At 40.7% G+C, this 26,393-nt stretch overlaps 1 protein-coding gene across 3 annotated transcripts in view; it reads right to left on the bottom strand.

Moving 5' to 3' along the window:
• The window catches only part of LARGE1 (LARGE xylosyl- and glucuronyltransferase 1), a 279,742-nt gene that overhangs the window by 125,336 nt on the left and 128,013 nt on the right, over positions 1 to 26,393 (bottom strand). For all 3 annotated transcript variants that reach the window (XM_042837889.1, XM_042837887.1, XM_042837888.1), the window contains exons 4-6: positions 21,026 to 21,327; positions 14,385 to 14,467; positions 1,442 to 1,565 (exon numbers count right to left, since the gene is read on the bottom strand). In XM_042837889.1, coding sequence (XP_042693823.1) covers positions 1,442 to 1,565; positions 14,385 to 14,467; positions 21,026 to 21,327 — 509 coding nt within the window. The remainder of the gene's footprint in view (positions 1 to 1,441; positions 1,566 to 14,384; positions 14,468 to 21,025; positions 21,328 to 26,393) is intronic.

Raw genomic sequence — 26,393 nt, 5'->3', positions numbered from 1 at the left:
TGTGAACTCGCAATGATCATTCCATCCTCTCCAGAGATTATGTAGGGAAAAAAAAGAGATGAGCTTCTACAGCTGTCTTTAAACAGTTCCTCTGCGTTCTTTACTAAAACTTGCAGTCTGATCTGGATATGAGCCAGTATCATGGCAGACCTGGAAAGATGTATTTACGCATCAGTACCTGCACCCGCTAAGTGATCCCCAGCCTAAAGCGTATGGGTTATAAGCAAGATCATCCAGTGTTGCACTAGGTCACTGGCCACATAAAAGTTAAAGTGAAGAGTGAGGGACAAGACAAGACTCTGTAGCTTCTTATCTGCACAGTGTTGTTGCCTAAAAAGCGGTAAGTTAGGAGAGCTTACTTCAATGATCCCTGTTTCTTATTTACTTAGCTAGATTGGACCATACCCAAATGACCAGAAGGAAAACGCTAAGAGGTTTGTCATGTTCAGCTGAGAGGTTAATTAAGAACTGTAAAATCCTACAATTTTCAGAAAAGTAAAAGTAACATAGACATGTGCAGGACTAAGAAAAACAAACTTCTTCCTCACTATGAAGCTAGAAAGAACAGAAGGGAGATCTCTGGGAGATTTCTAGCTAATTAGGTCAATACTTAATATGGCTTCATATAGAAACCAATAAAAATAGCTAGAAAAAATATTTTTCCTAAGGATCAAGTTTTCCCTTTTCTATCTTTCTGTAACATTTTGTATTCAAGATTCTACAACATGACACGCTTTGAACTTACTCCTTCCCTGGCATAGCCATTTTTCTAGGGATGTTCAGAACGGTCTAATTAAGTCATACAAATTATTGCCACCAACTCCAAACGCTGAAATCTGAGCGCTTCAATCTACTTCCACAGCTAACAAACGTGCAGCTCAAATTCAAAACTGTGCATCCATGACCTAATTTAAACTTTCTAAATCTATGAGAAGATAATGACTTCATGTTTCAGTAAGTCATTTTTCCCTCCTTAGAGCACTCCTTTTTTCAGTCACTCCTTTTGAAAGGACACCTAGATTAAAAAAAGATAGCTATTTCAAAATACAATATTGATAGCTTTTTAGGTTGTGTGCACTTGCACTGTTTTATGCCTTTGCTTAAGGAATTCAAGGAATTTGACTGTTTCCAGTAAAAGCCTTAAGATTATTGAACAAGATACTCATGATTAGCAAAACATTTCAACCGATGCAATGTAACACAGAAAACCAGAATCCTCTTGGTAGAAGGTAAAATTCTAAACAATATATAACATGAGCAGAGTAACCACATTGATTTTAGCAAATCAGTATCTTCTAGTTACGTGCAACTGAGATTACAGTCATGTGGTCAGAGTTATTTTTAGCCAGGGACAACACAATTCTCCTTCAACTTCCCAGTCCAGACAAATGGATAGAAATGAAACCAGAAGTGCATGAGTAACAGCTGTGTTTGTCTTTACCTTGAGTTCATCTGCATCATAGAAGTCTATGCGCACAGCAGGGACCATCCAAGTCTGGAACAGAGTCGCGAGGATCTGTTTGGCAATTGCATCTGCGATGAGGTGGAAGTGGAGCGGGTTTCGCCTGACAGGGAAAGGGAGAAAAACGCGTTGGTCCAAAGGATTCTAATTCTTATTGCGAAAGAACAACAAAACTTGCAACATTCTGTGCATGTCAGAGGTTGCAAGACGAAGTGTACATCACATCTGGTGGAGTACTGCTCTGCGGAGAAAACGGTGAGACACAGTTTGAATAAATGTAACAATAACAGAAGTACTAGAACACTTGTAAATATGTAAATATAGTTCCTTTGACTTCAGTGGACTGCGCTGATTTATAACAGCTGAGGATCTGGTCCGTCCTACTGGACTCTTAAAAGAAATCCAAATTAATTCCTCCTTTGGGCCTTAAGATGTGAAAGTGATTGCTTTCAGTTTTCTCAGCAAACCCGGTAATTTATCTCTGTGGTAAGAATAGTCTGTGGAGTAATGGGAGTAGAGGTGAAGGTGAAAAATAATCATCTGAATGAGGTATCATTCCAGGACTGTTGAGATTACATGCATCATTTCTACAAAGCAAACCCTGAGTATTAACAGCTATCCTGTGGGAAACCAGAACTAGATGTTTCAGGTGACTGCCTTCTAGCTACTGAAATAACGAATACACTTGAGAATGTAAATTTCCCCACATCCTCATTCCTACAAGGACAAGTTCATCCTTTTCCTATAAGGCAGGCTGAAGAAAAGCAGGAACAAATAAATATATTACTTTAAAATGCCAGACTTGGGATCACCTCTGTACTTAGGGTTACTTGAACTATGTCAAAAAAAGAGCCAGGAGATGATCAGAGGGCTGGAGCATCTCTCCTCCAAAGAAAGAGAGAGAGCTGGATTGTTCAGTCTGGAGAGGGGGAGGCTCTGGGGAGACCTCATTGCAGCCTTTCAATGCTTGAAGAGGGTTTATAAGAAAGATAGAGATTTTTTACCAGGGCATGTAGTGATAGGAATAGTGGTAATCGTTTTAAACTGACAGTGAGCAGATTTAGATTAGATATTAGGAAGTTATTTTTTACTGTGACGGTGATGAGGCAGTTGAACAGGTTGCCCAGAGAAGCTGTGGGTTTTCCATCCCTGGAAGTTTTCATGGTTAGGCTGGATGGCGCCTTAGGCAATCTGGTCTATTGATAGATGTCCCTGCAGTGGTAGAGGAGGCAGACCAGATACTCATTAAAGGTCCCTTCAAATCAAAACCATTTATGATTCTATGAGAAACTTCAAAATCGGGATAAGTAAAGCCAGGATCAACAAGACCAGCAAAGTCTGACAAAGTGCTTGAACTTTTCTACAGTAATGTGAATGTTCACATTACAAACGCCACATTTAAATCCCTTAGCCTTGCTTCTCTCTTTGAGGAACAGTAAGCAAAGTCATCTTTGCTCAGCTTAAATGGCGTAAGTATGAAAACCAGCCAGTGAAAACTAGTCACGAGTTGTAGTCTTCCATGTTTATCCCTAACTTTGCAGCTTTCACTGTCAGCAGAGGACAGAATTTGCAAAAGCCACCAAGACGACAGATGTCCATTTAGACTTTAGCACTGGCTCAACCTTTCTTCGATCCCTAGGGTAGAGTACTGGAATCTCATTACTGTGAAACTTATGAAGGTAAATGGCTGCACTGTCAACAGAAACTTTTCATCTAAAGAAGGAGAAGTTAGTTTCAGATGTTAAGGTATATGACTGAAACTGCTACGTGCTGCTGTTTGAAAGAGAAGTGAAGAAATCTATGTTAGTTCAGGACAATGCACTTCCATGATACTCTTGGGCTTATTCCAAAAGATGAAGGTTATTTCTTTGTCCATTTCCTCCCTTAATGAAGAATAAGTGCCTTTCTCTTTAATGCTACTTTTCTCTGCTTTGATGAGTAATACTGTTTTTTACTCAAGAAAGTTCACAAGAAAACCTAAAAATACATGTAACAGTTCATAGTATCGTAACACACCTCTCAGCAGAAACAGGAGATTGCTGTAGTAAGCATTGTATAGCTCAATTTTGTGATGATACAAATACTGCACATAAAATCCAACCCAATATCCACTAATATCAGTGAAGCTGTTCTTTTGTTTTCCAGGGGACTGTGGATCAAAATATATGCTTATAGAATAGGCAGGAAAAGGGCTAGTTAGAAGGCTTACATAAGAGTTAATCTTGACGGCAGAAAAAACTCACAGCTGATCTGAGTTTAACAATAGCAAAACACTAAGCCATAATATGCCTTCCAAAAAGACAAAGGTCTTTTCATCCCCCCTGTGTCCTGGAATGAGCAGAGGAAAAGTAAAGCTGCAGGTTGCTGAGGTTTGCAGAACCAACCCAAAAGGATCATAGCAATTATAACTGCTTCACCAGCCCAGCAGGAGAGAAGACAACGTCCTGGCTCATGCAGATTCCACAGAAATGAGACTCATTGCCAAGGAAGAATCAGGAAATGGAAGTGATCAGGAAATGTATTTCATCAGCAGAGAAAAGGCCAAGGGAAACAAACAAAGGTCAAGAATCAGTGGAATTGGCGAAGCAGTATTTCAAGGAAAGTAGGTGTATACTGTCAACACAATCTGTACAGGTTCTTCTGCTTAGCAGGTCCGGTATCTGGTCAGGCTATTTCCCAGCTGGTAATCTTTAGTAATTTCTTCTCTTTTTTTCAAGGTCATTTATCTATATATTGCAAAGTAGAATAAGGAGAGTAAAATCAGTCGAAAACAAGAAAGCTACATCTTCTTTCAAATCACCACTTAGTTAAATGGAATTGATAAAAAACATCTGAAGATAAAACGCACTACTTGAAAAGAAAAAAATCTGATACAAAGACGCTCAGATGTTCAGTAGCAGTTTATACTTATCTGAGTGACCCATAGCGTATGAAACTTAAATGGGAACAAGTGGGTGACATTTTCTTTAGTTCAGCTCCTACTGGGAAAAAGAAGAAAGGAGTAGTTGTACTCTGACACAGAAATCTCTTTCAAGTTGTTAGCCTCATGGTAAAGATTCAGCTGGAAGGAAAGTATGTGTCAGAGGCAAAGCAGAGGATTATCACTTACAAAAATATAGCCCTTGAACAGAACAGTGACCCGCTGACATCTACAACTAAATGTGCATCAGCCACACAAAATTTTACTCTGGATGAGATTTTAGTTATGTGAAAGGATAGGCTTGACTACTAGTGCTAAAAGGCAACAGAGCACAGTGAGAAACCTGGAAGATGTTCTGAAGGCAACAGTAAAGCATGCACACAGATGACGTTTTTGGATGTTCTAGTGTTTGCAATGTGCAAAGCCCAAAAGATAAGGATTGCTTCGAAGTGTTTATGAAACAAGCGCAGAAACTTAAAGATCAACCATCACCCACTGCAAAAGATACAGAATAGAGCCTGCAAGATGAGAAATCCTCAAGTGATACTAAAAAGGGATGTTTTTTCTTTTATTAGTTATTTGCCAACACCGCTGAATCACTAGCTGTCAGAAATAGGAGTGACAACCAAGTACTTCACTGTGGGCTACATTTCACTGGACACAGATGTTTTGCAATAGCACTGGTGCCAGAGGAAGGATAGAGACATTTTGGTATACAAAACTGAAATGAAGCTAAGGGAAATCCACATAGAGAGCAATCCTTGGCACGTATTTAGCAGCTACAGTTCAAGAAGTTTGGGGAAAGAAGGAAAAGATATGCAAATCTCCCAGGGGACTTGAGAATCCCTCACTGGGGTAGAAGGAAGAGTGGCAGGGCTGGCGACTAAATTTAATGGGCAGCTGGAGACAATGAGGTTTGCTAGAAGAAGCTGAGTTGAATACTCAGTAAAATATGATGCTCTCATTAAAGAAACCGTTGTGAAGGTAGATCAAATTATGAAAAGGATTTCTATGCTGTGGTTTCTTGCAATTGCAGGAGTGATATTGGGATGACCCAACCGTTTTCTTCCACTTCCTGAGCCACAGGACTTCAGTGGAGGATTTTTATCTTGTGCTGAAGGGAACCTGGAATGAAGTCTCAGAAAAAGTGATGACCAACACAGACTTCCTATTTTCTTACTCAAAATGTGCAATGATCATTGACTCCAACTCCTGGCTTCTCACAGGACTACACAAAAACTAAACCATATTTCTGAAAGTATTGTTCAAATGCTTCTTGAACTCCACCTGTTCCATGCCCACTGTCCCCTGGTGAAGAAACTGCTCCTAACACCCCACCTGACCCTCCCCTAATGCAGCTCCATGCCTTTTCCTCCCATACGACTCATCTTCCACTGGGCACATCAAGAGAATAAAAAAAGCTAGCTCCATTTTGTACTTCTGTAAAGCACTATACTGTAAATTGTGACAGAAAATGCAACTATGCAGTAATACAGAATCAAAGAATCATAGAATGGCTTGGATTGGAAGGGACCCCAAGCATCATTAAGATCCAACCCTCCTGACACAGGGGGGGCCACCAACATCTAGATCTAGTACTAGACCACGTTGCCCAGGGCCCAACTCAACCTGGCCTTGAACATCTCCGGGTACAGAGCATCCACAGACTCTGATAGCCTGTGCCAGCACCTCACCACTCTCTCTGCAAAGAACAAAGAACTTCCCCAGACATCAAATCACAGAATCACAGAATCATAGGGTTGGAAGGGATCTCAAAGATCATGAATCTCCAACCCCCTGCCACATGCAGGGCCACCAACCTCCCCATTTAATACCAGACCAGGCTGCCCAGGGCCCATCCAACCTGGCCTTGAACACCTCCAGGGACTGGGCATCCACAACCCATCTGGGCAGCCTGTTCCCAGAACCTCACCACTCTCTCTATAAAGAATTTCTCCCTGACATCCAACCTAAATCTCTCTCCCTCAACTTAAAACCATTTCCCCTTGTCCTACTGTTATCTACCCTTTCAAATAGTTGATTTCCCTCCTCTTTGTAGGCTCCCCTTAGGTACTGAAGTGCTGCAATGAGGTCCCCCCGCAGCCTTCTTCGAACCCTTCCCTCCTTGAGGTCAAAACCATTCCCCCTTGTCCTATCACTATCGACTCGAGTAAGAAGTTCATTCCCTTTTTAATAATCCCCTTCTAAATACTGGAAGGCTGCAATGAGATCTCCCCACAGTCTTCTCTTCTCCAGGCCAATATATGACAATTTTGGTAAACTTCAAGTGCAAAATAACAGGCTCCAAATTTCCATGTGAATTTGTATGTTTGGAAGACAACATTTCCAGTATTCCAGGTTACAGAGCAGATGGCCCTTGAACTCTTATCCTCCAGCTTCCTCACTACTGAAATAAGTATTGAAATGGTCAGGGAATTTTTCCCCCATATCCAGAAATCACTTAGTCTCTTTGGCGTCAAGGATTTTGAATATCTTAATTTTTACAAAGTACATTTTTTCACAGTTTCTGTGAAACGTGGAAAATGCTGATATTAATGCCACAATGAGGGAAAAAGGCCATTTCAAAATATGGGCATTTCTCATCAAGTGGAAACTCAAGGTTTAAACCACTCTACTTAGAAAACCGTAAGTCATCATACATTAAATTATTTCCACTTCTCTTAAGACCAGAATACTATCTGACATTGTAAACCACACATAAAGAGAACACATTTCTTTATCTAAATTGCATTCCCCAAAAGCGAATGAAAAGGGATTCTGCACAATATTTTCAAGCATGGATGCTTAAATATAGGCTCTCAAGCCCAAATATAGGAGCTTAAAAGAATGCTTTCATTTTCAGCATTGCCATAGTTCTATGAAGTTTAGTACAGCAAAAAGTTAGTAATTTTAAAAGTCAGGCTAAAAATTAGGAGTTTATTCTGAGATACTCATTTCTTTGCTGTTGGTTTTTAATCACAATATCTTATTTTTACATTTCAAAACTTCTTATTCATCACAGTTTCGATCTGCTTGCTCAAGCATTTGTGGAGCATTCTTTTGGAATAGCCACTGTCACAGCGTTAAATATAAAAACCTACAATTGAAAAAGGGAGTAGTGAATCAAGACTCACTCTAGCCTTCTATATTATTCCATAGCTCAATTGTTAGCAATTCAAAAAGCAGCTGCTTGGTTGTATAGTCTCACTCTGCGACAGAGGAATTTTATTTTCTAAGAATATAAAAAGGTCAGTAGCCCAGGGGGTTTATTTCCAAACCCTATACTTTACTAAGGGAAGCACAACAAGGTAATACCTTTTATATCCGTAACAAATGGTAACAAGTACTTCAAACAGAAATTATAAAAGGCAACTCGGGATTTTTTTTTTTTTCCTAGTGCCCATGTGACAATTCATCTCTTGTGTGGGGAGAATTTCAATGTGAAAATCATTATAGATTTTTCATACCCATTCACACGCAGCATTGATTAAAATGCTCCCCAAACTATTGGACAGATCTTAACATGCAGGAGCTGCTTTATGTATGGATTGTCTTGTTTTGTGTTAACTTATAGGAATCACTTCAGAAATTAATGAGATTATATGGACAGATTCCTTTTAAACACCATTTTCTCCATTATTCCTCCATTGTTAGCACAGCAATAAAATACAAAATGAAGTATTCACATGCATCAGAGAAACCAATTCACATATTATTTTTTGTCAGAAGAATCTCCCATAAAATAGACTGATATGTTAGAAAAGTTGGAAACAATGACAAAAGTTTTAAATTATCAAATGAACTCCGTTAAGGCAAAAAAGTCTCCAGGGAATAAAGTCATGAGATTACGTAAGCTTTAATTACCTGCCAGTGTTGACTTCTGATTTTTCCTTGGAAAGTGCATGTCATTCCTTTTATTTAATTTAGATTTTCTTTTTGTTCATCTTACTCTACTTATTCTAAGAAAAACAGATTATTTTTGCTAAAGCAATCTATAACATAGTTTAAACTCCTATCATAAAAATACTCAGACATTTACTTGCCTTGAAATAAAGTTGTCTTTTTAAAGGCTATTTTGTATTACAAAGTGTTTTGTTCATCTCACTGCTTTTGTTTATATTATGAACTCACATCACCATTGAGGGATGAGTTTCCAGAGAAACAACTAAAAAAAACCCCAAACCACTCTTTGCTAGCATACAAATCACTACATACAAGGGAGTACTTTGGCAAGGCAGCAATAGCTGGCACTAAAGAGAAGTTAATTTCTCACAGATTCTCAGGCTGACCTAACATGTCAGCAACATGTCATAATTTTATAATTTTGGCCTTTCGTTGTTCCCAAATGAAACATGGTGTTTTAGCACGCCTTTGGAAAAGAGGAGAGCACATTAAAAATGATTTCAGTTCTTGATGAAGTGAAAAACTACCTATGTAGAGATAAGAGTGGTCTTTGCAATCTGAAACTGTAAACATTGGCCATTTCTAAGGTTTCCAATTTTCAGAAATGGAGTAAAACACTGAAAAGAGACAATGGGACTTGTACCAGAGGTTCCAAGGATAGTAATTAGCCACAGACAGCTGCATCACATCTGAAAATGAAATGCAGATGCTTTTTTGGACACTATGCACTGTTTCCAAAAGCAACTGCATTTCATTTTGCTCAGTTGGCCCAATATCTTTAGTCATGTTTTAGTCTTTGGTTCAGAAAAACTAAATCTAAGTTGCACTTAGGTCATACCGATAAGAGCTTGGCTGCGTTAAACTGGCTGAGAGATTCTCCAGTCCTGCAGCAGATTTATAAAATCTATCATAATTAGGTGCCCAGGAGAGGTAAGCAGGAAAGTTGCAGACGAGGACTAAGTGCTCATTCTCCATGCCTCCCTCTGTGCAGCAGTGCCAATGCATATTTATCAGAGTCTGCAAACTCTGCACTACCGCTGCTCTGCGGAGGGTCCCCTTGAGAACAGACTGTCAGTTATGTCAAACTGGGTGTTAAAAGCTGCTGGGATTTTGTGGCTTGAACATACGTTTTCTAAAGACAGAAGCTTCTCTTCTGTTGGGAGTGAAATGAGTTTCTGAACGACGGTGTTCTTATAAGGAATTTACCACGCCAGCTCTTTCCACTCCTTTTCTTCCTTTCTGGAATCCAAAGACAGACATAGCTTCTCAAGTGGCTCGAACGAGTAGCCTGCCTATGTCTCATGATATATATGGTATGATGAGAATCAGAAACTTGATTTTTTAGAGCTGGCAGAGGAAGACCTGGGAGAGCTAAACTGTTCAATATGCAGGATTTGCTGCACTTTCATGCAAGAGAGTAGAGACAGCACACACCATCTATAGAAATTCCTGTAGTTTTCATTCTTAATGACCCAGCACCCCTGCTGTCTTGCATCTTTCTGTCTAGCACTCTAGCTCAAAGCTGGGGCTACCACAAATACATTAACATGCCAGGGAAAGATGATTAAACTGACATGGCCTCCTTTTCTCAAAATTTTTACACTTCAGAAGTAGGGATTCCCTTCTTAGGCACCTCTTCTTCTTTCAGAATAGAGATATTCAGCCGAAACATGCTTTAATTAGCAAAAAGGAAGAATATTCCAATAAAAGCAGGTGGGCATCTCTGAATGTCAGACATTCACTGAAAACAGTGCTCTTACAGCAAACACCAAACGAAGTGCAGTAGGAAAAGGCAAGGATATGAAACGTGGCTGCTTTTAGGGGCCAGCTGCTCCACTACTAGTGTGTGTTCAAAGTGCTGAACTGCAGGACCAATGGGCAGTAGTACAGCTGCCCAAGCAGAACCATGTAACAATAGCTGTGTTTTCTATGCAAACATCTTTCAATTACACATGCTAGACAGGATGAACTCCTCAGTGCACATTTAAGGGTCAGAAAAAGAGACACTTCCATGCCTGTTCTCACTGATGACCCTCAAGTGAATTGATGAACCTACTACTGATGTCATGAAGTATCTACCACCTGAACGAACCACCTCCAACTCCCAATTCATTTCTCCTAATGCAGTACCATGACCTACCTCCATCCTTCTTCCCCGCTGTTAAACAGATCCTAGCAACTAAAATAAGCCTTCTTTCAAAATCACGGTAATTTTCAAGCCTCCAGTCTCCAAGATAACATTGTTTGAAGATGGCAACCAATGCAAGGAATCTTGCATTTTATATATACTTTTCAACTCAGTTTGTTGTTTGTTTGCAGTTCATTCTTCAGTCCTCTTCACCATCACCACTTTAAAGAAAGACATTCAAGAAAGGAGAGTTTTTGAGGCTTGGTTTTCCACAACGTAGCGACAGTCACAATAGATGCTTAAGAAGCAAAAATCAGTCTTCTTGACAGTGGGATTAAGTGCACTCGCAGCAAGTTTGCAGATGACACCAAGCTGAGTGGTGCAGTTGACAGGCCAGTGGGAAGGGATGCCATCCAGAGGGACCTGGACAGGTTTGAGAGATGTACCCATGCCAATCTCATGAAATTCAACAAGAAAAAGTGCAAGGTCTTGCACCTGGATTGGGGCAATCCCAAGCACAAATACAGACTGGACAGAGAAGGGCTTGAAAGCAGCTCTGCAGAGAAGAATTCAGGGGTGTCAGATGATGAAAGACTCAACATGAGCCAGCAGAGTGTGCTTGCAGCCCAGAAGGCCAACTATATCCTGGGTTGAATCAAGAGATGACAGACTGAGGGAGGCAATCCTCCCCTCTACTCTGCTTTTGTGAGAACCCACCTGAAGTACTGTGTCCAGTGCTGTACTGTGTCCAGAAGGACACTGGGCTGTTGGAGTGGGTTCAGAGGAGGGCCATGAAGATGACCAGAGGGCTGGAGCACCTCACCTATGAGAACAGGATGCAAGAGCTGGGGCTTTTCGGACTGGAGAAGAGAAGGCTCTGGAGGAACCTTATAGTGGCCTTCCAGTACCTAAAGAGGGGCTACAGGAAAGATGGGGAGGGACTTTTATAAGGGCACGTAGCAACAGGATGGGGGGAAATGGCCTTTAAACAGGAAGAAGACAGATTTAGACTAGATATCAAGAAGAAATTCTATACTGTGAGGGTGGTGTGATACTGGAACATGTTCCAGTGTGGCTGTGGATGCCCCTTCCCTGGAAGCATTCAAGCCAGGCTGGATGGGGCTTTGAGCAACCTGGTCTAGAGGGAGGTGTCCCTCCCTATAGCAGGAGAGTTGGAAGTAGATGATCTTGACCCAAACCATTCTATGATTCTATGAATAAGGAAGAAATGTCCTCAAGAAGCTCTGTTTGTTCTTTGAAAACATCTTTTCTTTCTAGTGAACAACTTAATGCCTAGTGAGAAAAGCTTGTTCAAGATAAGAAAGCACTTACAGTTTGTCTTTAAGCATACAAGCCTCACAGGTTATTCTGAAAGTTACAACTGTTCTGAAGTTTCATTAGCTATACTGGACTTCATCTTGATCACTTCTGCTGAGCTGGATGAATCCTTTGAGATGAGCAGTACTGTCATCCAAACAGCAGCTGTGTTCTTGACAAGGTCAGACTCCACCAGACTCAAAAACACAAATGTTACTTCTCTTTGTTTTGCTTTCATTATTTTAAACATATTTTCCATATCCCTTATAGCAGATTGTACTTTAGTTAATTTTTCAGGGACACTTCCTTTAAATAACACAAAAGGAAACTGTTTAAACCTTTGAGCTATGATGTTCCTATTATTTATGGTGTATTTGGAAACATACAGGAATTGAGCCTTCTTGAAATGGTGGCAAATAACAGGAGAGAAAAAAATCCAGAAAGCTAGAAAAAACCACATATCTGTAAAAAAATGAGTATTTGCAAGAAACCCCTTAGAGATAACTATCAAAATAGACAAAACGCCCCACATTCTTGCCACACAACGCCAGTTCACACTGAATAATTCAGGATTCTAATTGGAAATAGATTGAGTTTTAAAATTTAACAGGATTTTAACATCCAGAAATATTCTGCCTAGAGCATGAAACAGGTTTTTACTGCTGTTTTGGTATTGGTATGTTTATTATAGCATTGTTTTTCTTTCTCCTGGCCCTTTCTAATTTTCATCTAATAGGAACATGCTGTTTTTGGGAAGATCTGCAAAGGCTGCATATTGATAGTGAAAGTACCATATTTTGGAGAGTAGAATAGAACAGTTTACTTGTAAAGGACTTTCAAAGATCACTGAATCCAAATGCCCATAAGCCGAAAGTTAAAGCATTATTAAGGCATTAACCAAATGCCTCTGAAACACTGGCAGGCATGGAGCATCAGTGTTTGACTACTCTCACTGTAAAGAAATTTTTCCTAATACCTACAGTAGAGAATTTCCCCTCTTCACTTAAATTCCAGACACTCTTAAAAAACACCATTTAATGAGTTTTTCCCCTCAGTAGAAGGTAGTTAGGCATTTACACTCTCTTTGAAAGCTGACCAAAAATGAGTAAAGTTAAAATGGCACCTTAAATGCATTGCAAGGGCATCAGTACTCAGTGTTCCAGCAGAGTTCAGAGCAAATGTAAGAAGCAATGTTGGGGACTGGAATGACCCACTCACAGTTTAAGAAGATACTAGCATGACACAAATAAGATTCATCATGCCTGCTATAAAATATCAGTGTTGAAACAGTGTTTGAAACTGTCTCCTTAGTAAAGTCATTAAACACTATGGACATTTTACTGGCCTATTCGTCCTATTTGAGTTAAAGAGTTTGATGAGTCTCTCAATTTCCCATTTCACAGAATCACAGAATCACCAAGGTTGGAAAAGACCTCCAAGATCATCTAGTCCGACTACCTACCACTGATATTTTCCCCTAAACCATGTCCTGCAGTGCAACATCTAAACAATTCTTGAATACCTCCACAGATGGTGACTCCACCACCTCCCTGGACAGCCTGTGCCAGTGCAGCACCACTTTCCTCAGAGAATATTTTTTTCCTAATATCCAGCCTGAACCTCCCATAGCGCAACTTGACGCCATGCCCTCTTGTCCCATCAGCGTTATACTGGGAGAAGAGGCTGACCTCCAGCTCACTACAACCTCCTTTCAGGTTGTTGTAGAGAGCAATAAGGTTTCCTCTGAGACTCCTCCAGACTGAACAACCCCAGTTCCCTCATCCACTCCCCATCAGATTTGTGCTGCAGAGCCTTCACAACTCCACTCCCCTTCTCTGGACACATGCTCCAGGGCCTTACATTTCTTCCAGCTCATGTTGGAAACACTATTTTGTATACAAGCCAGAATGCCATTGGCCCTCTTGACTACCTGGGAAAGTACCTTCTCCAACGCCAACTAAACCAAACAAGGGATATACACATGTGCATACACAGTTTAATACCATTTCAGTTTTGCTAAAGCTGCTATTTATTAAGGCAATTGGCTACTTTATCTTCATTGGACATTTATGCCCCCAAAATTTGGCATACAATTGCGCTCTATGTGTTAAAACCAGGTTGCAAAGCCTTCTAAGGGGCTACCAGTAGATCCTCCAAAGCCACAGTAAATAATCTGAAATAATACAGGCTATAGTAACAGGTTTATACTAAAAAATAAATGTCTAAATAGGAAGCTAGGATAGCCAATCAACCACTAGTGTGCCTTTATTGGTACGGCTTTCAAATTACTACCTACACCTGTGCCATAAACTGAACCATATATAAGCTAAATGAAAACAATGTTGTCATTGCTACTATCATTATTTTACAGCAGTCGGGGGTGTGCAGATGCTTTACGGTACAGATAAATATGGTGCCTATTCCCACAGTGCAACAAGGAGAGGCAGCAACTGGATTTCTGAACCCTACAGTTCACTGTACAGATCTTTTCACCAATGAGTCTATTTCTGGTGGTCGCATACTTCACGCTTCATTCCTTCCAAAGAAAAAGAAACAAAGGAAGGGAATCTGACTTTGAATAAGAGTAAACATGACAAGAGCTTATTTGTGTATCTGTATATATATGATGTATAAGAAGAAAAGGGTACCTTTACCTGTGAAATAAGACGGACTTGACGAGTGTGACAACATCCCGACTGGCGTTATACCCTGCACAAACAATGGCAACATGGATGGTCTGTGGGAAAAGAGAAAGAAAAAGAAGAAAAATTAAAGCCTGCTCCTGTGCTCTATTGCTTATTAGAGAGAGCACATACATGGCAGTGCTTTTATTTAGTGCAGCAATTGTTAAAGATTTGAGTGGGTGTTCTGCAGCTGTTTGCAGCCCACTTGAGGCAGTTTGTTAAAAACATCTTAATTGAGTTATAACACCATCATCATTCCAAAGTCATTCCTGTCCCTAAATTACATCAGATGTCTGAACAGAATTGCATTTATTAGCTAAGAACATATGTGTGTGCACGTGTATATAGACACACATCCATTTGGCAGAACACAAAATTCTGAGTATGGAAACAAGCAGCCACTGTTTAACCTTCTGAACTCAAAACTTAAAAATACACCTGATAGAAGCAGATATGCTCTTAGAAATTCAGCATCATTTCCACCATAAGAATGCCTATTAAGGAGAGAATGAGCAAGCTCTGATGGGCAACATGGACAATTACTTTGCCCAGGGATGTGTGTGTCCTCCCAGCAATAACAGGCCTTCCAGTACTTAAAGGGAGATCATAAACAGGAGGGAAATCAACTTTTTACATGGATAGATAGTGACGGTACAAGGAGGAATGGTTTTAAACTAAAGGATGGGAGATTTAGGTTAGATATTAAGGAGAAATTGATTACTCAGAGAACTCGAGGCACTGGCACAGCTGCCCAGAGAAGCTGAGGTGCCCCATCCCTGGAGCTGCTCAAGGCCAGGTTGGATGGGGCCCCGAGCAGCCTGAGCTGGTGGGGGGCAGCCCTACCCATGGCACAGGGTTGGGGTGGCTGGGCTTTAAGGCTCCATTCAATCCAAGCCATTCTATGATTCTGAGATTCTAGTGTAATATAGGACACAAGCTGGGAAGGTACAGGTCACTTCTCTGCCTATGACTGGTAGCATGGGCTGCACTAGGCAGCATTAACATGAAATCAAGAGTCCCTACCCCAGCACTTTGATAAATACTCCCTTATTCTCTTCCTTCTTCCTTCCTTTCAATCTGAGGCAGAAGTTTACTTGTCTGTTGAAGAGGAAAGGGAAAATTGTGCTACTAGTCGTGATTATTAAGGCAGCAAGTAATAATTTTTAAAATGCTGTTAAGTTACTCTTCTCTGGTTTTAAAACTAGCCACGTTCTGTATTTTTCTGTTTCTTAGTGGTCACAGAAATGAAGTAGAGTTTACCATGCTGGCAGCACAAAGCTGTGATCAGGGACACAGCTGTGAAACTGCAGGGAAGCCTCATTTGGCTTCCATTTGAAGGTTGGTTAGCTGATCTGTCACACACACACAGCTCTCATTTTCCACAGACAGCCCACTACGTTGAGAACAAATAAGGAATTTTGCCTTCTCACATAGTCATACACTGCCAAAGCTTGGCCTGTAACAGAGGCATATTTACACAGGAGGTGGCATGTGTTGGGCACATCTAAAGAGTCCCCAGTCCCATCCATTAACACCAGCTGGTCCGGGAAGCAATTTGGATCGAGTAATGGCCGAGTGGCTGTGCTATTGTGCAGTTCCACATGAACACTGCAGCTGCATCCTGCCCCAGCACGCATCACTAGCTGGGAAGATGAGAAGATTTTAGAGGATTGGAATTAATAAGGTAACCATCCAGAGAGGTAGGAGAAAGAAAATACGGCACAGCACATGTTGACAACAGTGCTGTGAGATATTCCACAATTCAAATTCACTTTCATGTCAAAGGAAGTTGAGCATTCTCAGCACTTTGCAAAAATTGATTGTGTTTCTTTCTTGTGATGATAACAGAGAAGAACACAGGCTGCTTTTATTTAATGACTTACTACAACAGTGGTTTGTATGATGCTTCTGGGTATAGGTTCCCATGAGGTGCAGATTCCTGTGCACGCCCTGCCTTCTCTCAGTCACAGAACCACAGAATCATTACGGTTGGAAACGATCACTAAGATCACTTAGTACAACAGCCAGCCCATCCCCACCATACCCACTGACCTTGTCCTCAGTGCCACATCCACACAGTTCTGGAACACCTCCAGGGATGGTGACTGCACCACCTCCATGGGCAGCCTGTGCCACTGCAGCACCGCTCTTTCTGAGAAGAAACTGTTCCCAATACCCAGCCTGAACCTCCCCTGGTGCAACCTGAGGCCATTATTTCTTGACCTTTTGCTGTTACCTAGCAGAAGAGGTTGACTCCCACCTCACTACAACCTAGCCTTTCTCAGGTTCTTGGAAGGCCTAAGATCCGTCCCTTAAATTCCAATAAAAATAGCATCAACTGAGAATGGTTTTAGGTCTGATTTAAACTCTAAACACCTGAAGACACTGGACCAGACACCAACACTTGATGAGTTTCAATGGAACAGCACTATCATGTCACCATCAACTTCATTTTACATCTTCTGGCTAAATAAACTCTCCTCACAGCCTCCCCTTTCACCCTACCATCTCCTTTTCTTAAACCAGTTCATTTCAAAGCTAAACTTAGGCATTCTTTGGTATCTTTTAGTGCTGCTGTCCTGTATTCTGATTTAGCCAAAGTGCAGTGAGGAGACAGCTCTGGCTGCTCTGCTAAATGTCTTTCTGAAATTCAGAGACACAGGAATCCATATATCTCTTGCTCAGTCTCTCTGCAGTGTTTGATACTACTTATCTGCCTGCCATCAGCTATCGAGAAGAAAATTATTTCTAGAAGAGAATAGAAATCCAGCCCTTTTTTTCTCCCACAGTTTTTGCCCACAGCATGCTACAAAACTGTTTCTTCTCTTTTCTTAATTCACTTGCCTTCTCCTTGTTGTTTAACTGTTCAAGAGAATCAGCAGGAAATTTGTAAGTCAACGTGAGGTCTACAACCTGAACCGCTTTCTAATGAAAAAACCCTGACCTCAAGTTTTCTCCACGCTTGTCCCAAACCCACATCTGGATGGAGACCAGCTGGCTGTAACCATACCCTGGCAAGATAGGGCAATAACAGCTGGAAGACGGAAACACTTCAAAAACCTTGTAAGCCTCCTGAGTATACTACTGTAAGCATCTGCTCCCAGATTATGAAATTGATCAGCAGCCTCCCAGATCTCTGAAACTCCTCATTTTCCTTCTGCTGTTGGCTACAAGACTGTACCCCATCCCACCAGAATGGGCCCCTGTGATTCACACAGCTCCTGAGGCTGCAACGAACATTTAGGAGGAAAGGCACATAAGCCACGAATGTCCCAGCTTCCCCAAAATGCAGCATCCAGCTTGGTTCAACATGTCCCTCCAGACATCTCACATCAAAGCTCTGCATTTGATGTGCAGCTCTGTGCATTTTATGTGCAAAGCTTTGCACTTGCTTCTCACTGGAATCAGTGATGATCATACAGCTGAAGACTGGATATTCAGGAACCACTGCAAGATGAAACTGAGCTCCTTGAAAACATCCATCCCCGCATTCACTTAAACACAGATATGAATATGTAATTAAAACACTGCAGAAGTTAACCACACTGTTCTTCCTATACAATGGGGATCAAAGACACAAAGATAGCTATTTTTGATTTAAAATAGTTTAGGCAGCGCTCAAGCCCACCTTGAATGCTTAAAGGCACTTAAGGAAGTTAAGCTTCTTTAAGAAAGGGAGTTTAAATAACACCAAGGTGCACACTGACATAGTTTTAGCTGCTACAGACACGAAAAAAAAGAAAAAAAACCATTTTTTGGAAACTAGCATTTCACATAAAGCCATTCTGGAGTTATATTAATAGGAAGAAAATTGTTAAAATCAAAGAACTGGGCCTTAGATCCCATGCTGTGGAGTATAAGGTGCCTAGATAAACAGATGTTATTCTTTTTCTTCCTCAGGCAACGTTTTGGAATGGTGAAATACTGCTCTTAATAAACTCTAATTAGTTTAGAGTCTTTGGTAAAGCATTTCATACTTCAGTAATTTCACAGTAGTACTAGCCAGGCATTCCATTACAGTTGTTTAACCCTTCATAAATAATTTATGACTGTGATTAAGAGGTATTAAAAGCATGTTACAAGTATGTAAATATGATACAAATGCCTCCCCAAGGTAGGCATTACCTTTGTTTTTACAGCACTTAAAGTGATGGGGCCTTTTCTCTGTGGCTCTGGAGCCCTGCATGTTCAACACTACAAAGCAACAGCGTTGAGAATAATAACAATACAAATATGCCCAAAAAAATGCTGCAAATGTTTCTTAGTATTCTGCTAGCCGACTGGATGCTATGCTGTTAATTAAATATTTTCTGGTAGACTCTCTCTTTTAACAATGTTTATTAATGCATACTTAATTCAGGCTAAATGCCCAGCTTATGGAGGCAAAAGCTGGAAAGGTACTGGGATACCATCAGAAGAAAACCACATCATTCTGTTGGCTTCCATCAGTGTCACGATCTCCTCAAGGCTGCTATTGGTATCTAAGTCTGTATAAAGATGATGCTTGTGTTAAAACTGCCTGGGGAAAGGGATCTTCCCTCTCCAGGGAGAAGGTCTTTAGTTGGAACCTTGATCTTTTCCTGCAATATAATGCTGGTTCATTTTGTAACATCAAAATTGTATAACATCTTCTGCAAAGGAGAAGAGTAGAAAGTGGCGGCTGGAATACAACAAATCTACAATTGTTCAAAATAGATCACAATTATTATCGCACAGATCACGCTTAATTTGGAGATTTAATGTTCACTCATTGCAACTGCATTTTCTGATGTTTTATCATCACTAAAGAGCATTTTAAATTAGATTCTGAAATGTTAGCTTCAATAAATCTCAAGGAACTGCCTCAATGAAATAAATAATCTATCCCTAGCTCTCCTTGTCTTCCCCAGAGCCTTCTCCGGATCCTTGTCTCTTTCCACCGATGTCATTGACTCTTGCTGTAATATATTCCACTGTCAGAGGCTTAAACATCTTTAGTTTATGGCTCTGAAACAGTAAAAAACGAGGGTGAATGAAGTCAAGATACCACTCTCACACAAAAATGGAACCAGAATCTACAGTAATAGGATAAACGATGAGACCCCTGGCAAATCTGATAATAATGAAGTTTAATTTTAACTTCCATTGCTGTTACTGAATTACTGAGCAAATTCCTTAAGAAAAGCAAGAAAAAGCTATTTTGTTATCAAAATAGTGTGCAGTGAGATAGCGGGATGGCAAATAAAGTGAGGTTTTGTATTTTATATAACCATTGCCTCCAGCACAATGCTAAACCCCACTGAGCAAGAAAATTTATTGGCAAAACACATTATAATCTGAAAGACCCCTTAAACTGTTCCTCTGTTAAGCTGCTATTTTTGTGTCCCAAATTGGTTGGTACACTGAACAACCCAGAGCTGAGACTCAGCTCATCACTGCTTGGCATGATAATAAGGGGGAAGTGAGGTTTATTTACCGATAGCCTGAACCTTCCCTTAATTAAAATAAATGCCAAAATGCTGGTAGGGAGGAAAATCAGACCCTCATTATCAGGAGGAGGGAAAATGAAAAATAGACTCCTCCTCTTCCCTCTCTTTAAAAGAATGTTAGCTCCTTTTTTTCTTTTTTTTCCCAAACAGGGCCAGACAAAGACGTACCGAACTGGGAAGCAATAATTCCCTTTTAAGCAATATTTGCCCATTAAATAGACTTCATCTGAAGAGATAATTAGGACTTCTTTTTCCTTCGCACTTATTTTGTTTCAATTTTTATCTTCCCAGTGGCAGAAAGCAAGATAAAAGGTGGTATTTTATTACCCTCTTTGTAAAAATAAATGGAGAAAATTATTTTTGATGTCTTCACCATTTGGGATTGGCAGAAGGCCTTTAAGGAAGACTTTCTGGTTTGGAGCGGTTATCATTCAGATATATGACAACCAAGTAGCCAGGCGACATCCACAAAATTACTGGCATAAAATACGGAAAACTAAACCAAAACAACCCCCTAAAACCTTAAAAACAGATCTCCAGTCTTCTGCCACTAACCACACCTCTTCTGCACAGCTAACACACAGCAGGTGCTTCCACTGCGGCATCTGGATATGCTGCTGAAAAGCAACTCAAAGGCATAAATTGTTCCATAAACCACAATTTAATTAACAGTAAACCCTGAGCCATTCCAGAGGAGGTGAATAAACACAGGAATAAGACTTAACAACAACAACACTTTCATTGCGTGCCACTTTCATTTCGTTTAGAAATACTCAGGTTTTTTTAACAGCAACGCTGCACTGAAGTCAGCTTGAAAAACGGACAGGATTTTTACACCAGATTCAACACACATTCAAATGATCAAATGTTTGAAAGTTTTTAAAAATATATATTAAAAATTATCTGCGAGGAAATGCTTACTGGTTCTTAAGAGGCTGATATGTGTCTAAGATGTTTGAGGAGGGAAGGAGACACTGACCTCCAATATACTTAAAGAACCTGGTGTTCAAGGCCATGTTAGACGGAGCCCTGGGCAGCCCCATCTAATGGGTGGCAACCCTGCCCATGACAGAGGGGTTGGAGCTGGATGGGCTTTGTGGCCCTTCCAACCCGGGTGGTTCCCTGATTCTTTTGCTCACCTACCTCACATTTTTCCACTGCTGGCTGCTGCCCGCACTCAGAGCTGTTCCCAGCCACAATGCCAGCCCGCAGGCTCTCACTGTCACCAGTCCCCTCTTCCATGGAGTAGGTTTTGGAGTGGTTGCCACGGTGGTGTGAGGGGCCGCGGCCCTGCGCCAGGCTGAGCTGCTTACGGAGCACGCGGTTCTCCTCCTCCACCTCCCGCATGCGGACCTCCAGGCTCTCGCGGTCCCGCTGGCTGGAGGCCGTGTAACGAGGGCTGTGGGGCTGGGACTCAAGTGGAGACAGCGACACCGGCTTCCCATCTGCAAGAGAAGGAAACAAAACACTCCTGTCAGAACATACCAAAAGCTGCATCTTTCTTTCATGTGACCATCACTGGGCAGGGATTTCTTTCAAATACATTTTAAATGGGCTTGGAACTTGAAGAAAAAGGTTAAGCTCATGGTGAAGCTGGAGAGATGCTGAAGCTCTATGAGCTACAGGTCCTACTTGTTTAAAAACCACCCTAAAAGATAAGCATGTGTTTCTTTTGTTCTGAACAGGGCTGCCTGCCAGCATCTAGTCTGGGAAGACAATCAAGAATAGAAGGATTCAATTCCAAGACAATTAATATATAGTTAAATGCATTTTAGAAGCGTATGCAAGATAAAATAATTTTCCTATTCCCCATTTCCTCCACAGTTGAGCTGCAGCAGTTTGGATTCCTCTTCATGCCAAACAGTGGCCCCAGCTGATGTGAGGAGCAGATGGGTTTTGTTCAGCAACACAGCTTGCCGAGAAAGGAGAGGTTCAGAACAATAAAAACACTCATTACGCATGTGGGTCAGTTTCTGGAAAGTAGTTTGGCTGAAGAAGACAAGGGAATTTGAAAAAAAGCAAACCTGTCTAATTTGGCACCTTTCAATGAGAACTCGCATTCCAGAAACATGAAAGACTTCATTTTCTAACTTTCAAAAGGTATCTTCTTTGTTCAAAACAGCATTACTAATGAGCTGGATGTAAAGCATAAAACAGTCAAATTAACCTGAAACCAAGGTCCTCAGCAGAAGACAAACACTGCAAGGCGCTGTACCATCGCGTTACAGTACACTATTGCTACCAAATTTTAAGAGAGCAAGGAGACGTGTTTTCATACAATGTTTAACAAAGCTGTATATATTCAGCTGAAATGCTTAGGTGGTAAAAATCCCTCAAACTACAGATAAAAATGATCAATTAAAATCAAATTGAAATAAAGCAAGAGTGAGTTATCCACACCGTCATAATTAGCAATATATTCCCTTGCAGTGCAGTTACGTAAACATATTATTCCAAAGTACTTCACAGAAATAACTTTCCACCTGCCTGCATTAACTTTGCTATTTAATAGTATCTCCACTGCAAAGACTCCTTTTCACTTTATCAAACAAACAGCAGCTTGAGTGGTTTAGAAAACAAAAATCATGCAGTTTAGCAGTTCTCCTTTACAAGAACATTCTTTATTCTCTGATTCAAAGCTATAAAGACCTGCTCATTGCTTGTTCTATTCCATTGTTTCGTGCTTACATGAATGGTGAATAGTCCTGAGTTTATTGGAAAACAAACCAAAAAAAACAGCTACAGAAAATCTCATTTCAAATTCTATTGTTATTATGCAGGTGTAAACACACCCTTTCATCCATATAAAATTGCCATTTTGTCTTTAAAAAAAAAAAAAAAAAAAAAAAAACATTTGAATGGAACACTTGCTTGTAGACCTTCTCCCACAAACAGTCTCTGATTTATCGTTTTCACCATCAGTAAAGCTGATTAATAAATCCCAGCTTCAAAAATGTCTCAGGACAGATTCTGAAGTTTGGCCACTGATATTTCAGAGCCTGAATTGTCAAGGAAGTAGGTAGCAATAAATAACAGATTGGAAATGGCTGAAAAATCACATGTGTAATAGGAGAGGAGTAACAACATGAAGGCCATGCTACAGTCAGAAGTGCAATGAAATACTGAGTCAGCTCTCCCCATCCAGCCTGGAAGGCATAGAAGTGCAATTGTGGCTGCAGGGACTCCAGCATGGGCTGTGCAAGTGGACTCAGGAAAGACTGAGTATTTAGCTGTGCAGCTGGTCTGTGCCAGGGGCTGTGCTGCCTTTGTTTCTCACATGCTGACACCTGTGCTAGGAAGTGATCTGGATGTGCCTATGTTTTATTCTTGTTGCTGGACAGCTAGAGTACATGGCATAGATTGACTCACATAAAAGCAACACCCCTACACTGTGACACAAAAATCAACCTGTGTTACCAGTAGACATATTTACAATTGGATATACGTAGGGTGCCCTGAAAGTAATGCCTCCTATTTATTTCCAAGGAAACTACAACAGATACAATGAGCACAGTAACAAATTACGAGCTATGAAGCACCATTTTTTCAACAGTCACTACCGTTAGCTAAGCATTTTCACCAGTAATAAACAAGAGCCTGCACGCTGTGTTTGTAACAATCTGCACCAGTGAAGGTGACCCACTGTCGCTGCTACCGCTGCTGAAATGCACCACTCACTGCCTCATGGTCCTCACATCCACTGCTTGGCCTCCATAAACGTTCATTAAACACTGATGAATATCAATAGCTGCCATTTTTGCACTTGGAGCAATACAATGACACACCTTTGCTTCATATGCACTTCTGAGTCAGATGTCATTTTGTCAGAGTGCCCCTCTGCTGCCATCTGTCACACAGCAACAACATGTAATGGGATATTGGTGGGAAGGGTCAGTCCCTGCTGCCATACCACAACAATGCAAATCTAGCTAAAGTCTTCACTGGCAATCCCAGCTCTGTACCAAGCGGAGATCCAGCATGACACAGATCTTACTTACCTCTTCCTATTCCTGTCCTTTAGATTCTGCCACCTTCTCAAACAGTTGCCAGAAAAATTTCCAAGCCATTTGTAAAAGCAGCAATAAACCAAAGTAAAATTTTTGGATAACAGTCACCAACATTTAAAAGTGTAGGTAAAGTTCGGTACCTCTTTAGCAGCTGCTCAAAGAGCATAGATTTATAGATCATAAACGCTGCTTTACCACAATTAAAAAAATAACAGGTTTCATTTTGAGCATCAGACCAGTAGGGGGTATGGGAATCAGGTCTGGAATTATACAACCTAGTATCTAAAATAGGTAAATAGTTGAAAACGTTTTGCTGTAGAAGCTATCTAGGTTTTGTTAGAAAGTGGTTAAGTCCAAGCTATTTTCTGGGATGATCTCATCAGGGTTTGTAATGCTGGACACGCACTGATGCTGACACAGCTGAATATTCTCAGGTATCTTGATATATTTGGTGTTTTCATAACATCTTAACTCCCTGCTGCAAAATGATGCTGTGACCATCGAAAGACTTGTTTGAAATGGAAGGATGAAAACAAAAGTGAACTGAGCTCAGTCTTAAAGCTCAGAAATGAAGTAATTTCTGTCATAGCTATTACGTAGATTTGGGGAAGGTCTAGATCACAATTTTTGTACACTTGAAGCTGAAACTGTACTACTCCATTTAAGTCTTGTTACTACACTGGACACATGAAGATACTTTGACTTGGTAGCTACTGCATAGCAGATGAATGCCACCGCCTGCTAGCCTAATCCATCCCATCGTTTTTCAAGGCAATGGAAGGCCTCATTTTTGAAGAAGTGAATACATATAAGGTGCCACAAGTACCTGACTGACAGTATGCAGCAAGGTAGAAAAGTTAAACTGATTGCACTGCACTTGAGTTTTATAGTTTTAAGTAACTGGCAGAGTGCTCTGAGCTGATGTCTAGGCACTTTTTACCTAATCTAAATCAAAATAAAGTAACATAACACATAACGAGGTCTGTGTGACTTTGGGACGAGTTGCCCAGGGAACACTGCAAAGAACATTGCTGTGCTATGAAGGAAGTAGCACACTTTTCAGTGCTGCAATAAATAATAATAAAGCTGTAATTTTTTATTCTTCATTTGGGGTTATTGCTCTATTTTTGGGCTTTGGCAGTCTCAGACAATGTATTTTTTTTCTATCTGTGTCAAGTCTTTTACCTCAGACTTTCTGTGCTGATAAAGTCGTACCAAAAAAATAAAAATAACCTACAAAATTCCACTGTCCACAAAACACGAACCTGAATATTATTTCACAGTTGACAGCGGCCAACATCATCACAGTAGGCAAAACAGTTCAGAAAGCTTGACAAGTCATGAACTCTGTGTGGATTATTGAATGCTTCTGCGTATGTGAAGTTGCCTGCATTTAAGGCAAGAGATGTCATTAAACCTTACTGTCCTCCAATAAGCACAGCACCTTAAGATGCTGGGAAAAATAAAGCTTATAGAAAGACACCCAGCACAGTTTATTTGAAAGGAGAGGGACTGAAGCAGAGCAATTTTCTTACAGACAAAGCCTAAAGGATGAGCATGGGCACAGAGATTCTAGCTTTGTATTCTGGTGACTGCTAGAGATGAGAGTCCTGAAAAGAGCCCAGAGGCACAGAAAGCTTGCTGGGGGAAGGGCACAGTTTAGCCAGAGGTTAACTGCAGGGCTGGATAAGGGAGAAAGCTGCAGAGTGCAGGAAAATCACCCTGATTGAGAAGACAAATGCAGAAGCAGGGATGCCACATTTCTCTGATGGCTCTGCCCTGAGCTCAAATGCTAAAAGCTAGGAACTAACCAAAACAAGGAAATTTCTGTAGCACCTTGTGGTGTGGGTTTATTTTTGCCTTTTTTTTTTTTTTTTTTTTTTTTACATTTCTTTTGCTGTCCTAAGTGCAGATGCATTGTCTTTTGGAATCTTTGCAAGGTCTATAGGTTTCTATGTGTTTTAGCTATTATTTGTCCCCTGCCTAATAGCATGGAGTGCCTTTACAATGAACTAACTGACGGCAGTGAGCTCTAGGCTGCTTCTGAGATAAGAGGAAGTCATGCTGCTCACAGATAATGTTTCAGTCTGACTATACATGCAAGAAAACACCACTCCTCCCTTTCACATTTGTTCACATTAGAAAATCTGCATTATCAGTGCACCCTTTGAGGGCCAGCAACATAACAATTTTAATCAAAAGCCAACATTCTGCAGAAAAAAAAAAAAAAATATCAGAATAATAAATAAAATTAGAATCATAGAATGACCTGGGTTGAAAAGGACCACAATGATCACCTAGTTTCAACCCCCTGCTATGTGCAGGGTTGACAACCACCAGACCAGGCTGCCCAGAGCCACATCCAGCCTGGCCTTGAATGCCTGCAGGGATGGGGCATCCACAGCAACCTGTTCCAGTGCGTCACCACCCTCTGGGTGAAAAACTTCCTCCTAAAATCTAACCTAAACCTCCCCTGCCTCAGTTTAAAACCATTCCCCCTTGTC

Source organism: Centrocercus urophasianus, unplaced genomic scaffold (assembly GCF_019232065.1).
Source record: "Centrocercus urophasianus isolate 14NV4802_14NV808 unplaced genomic scaffold, USGS_Curo_1.0 seq_73, whole genome shotgun sequence".
Taxonomy (NCBI): domain Eukaryota; kingdom Metazoa; phylum Chordata; class Aves; order Galliformes; family Phasianidae; genus Centrocercus; species Centrocercus urophasianus.
The sequence above is the reverse complement of the archived record's forward strand: the minus strand, read 5'-3'. Positions and strand labels throughout refer to the sequence as shown.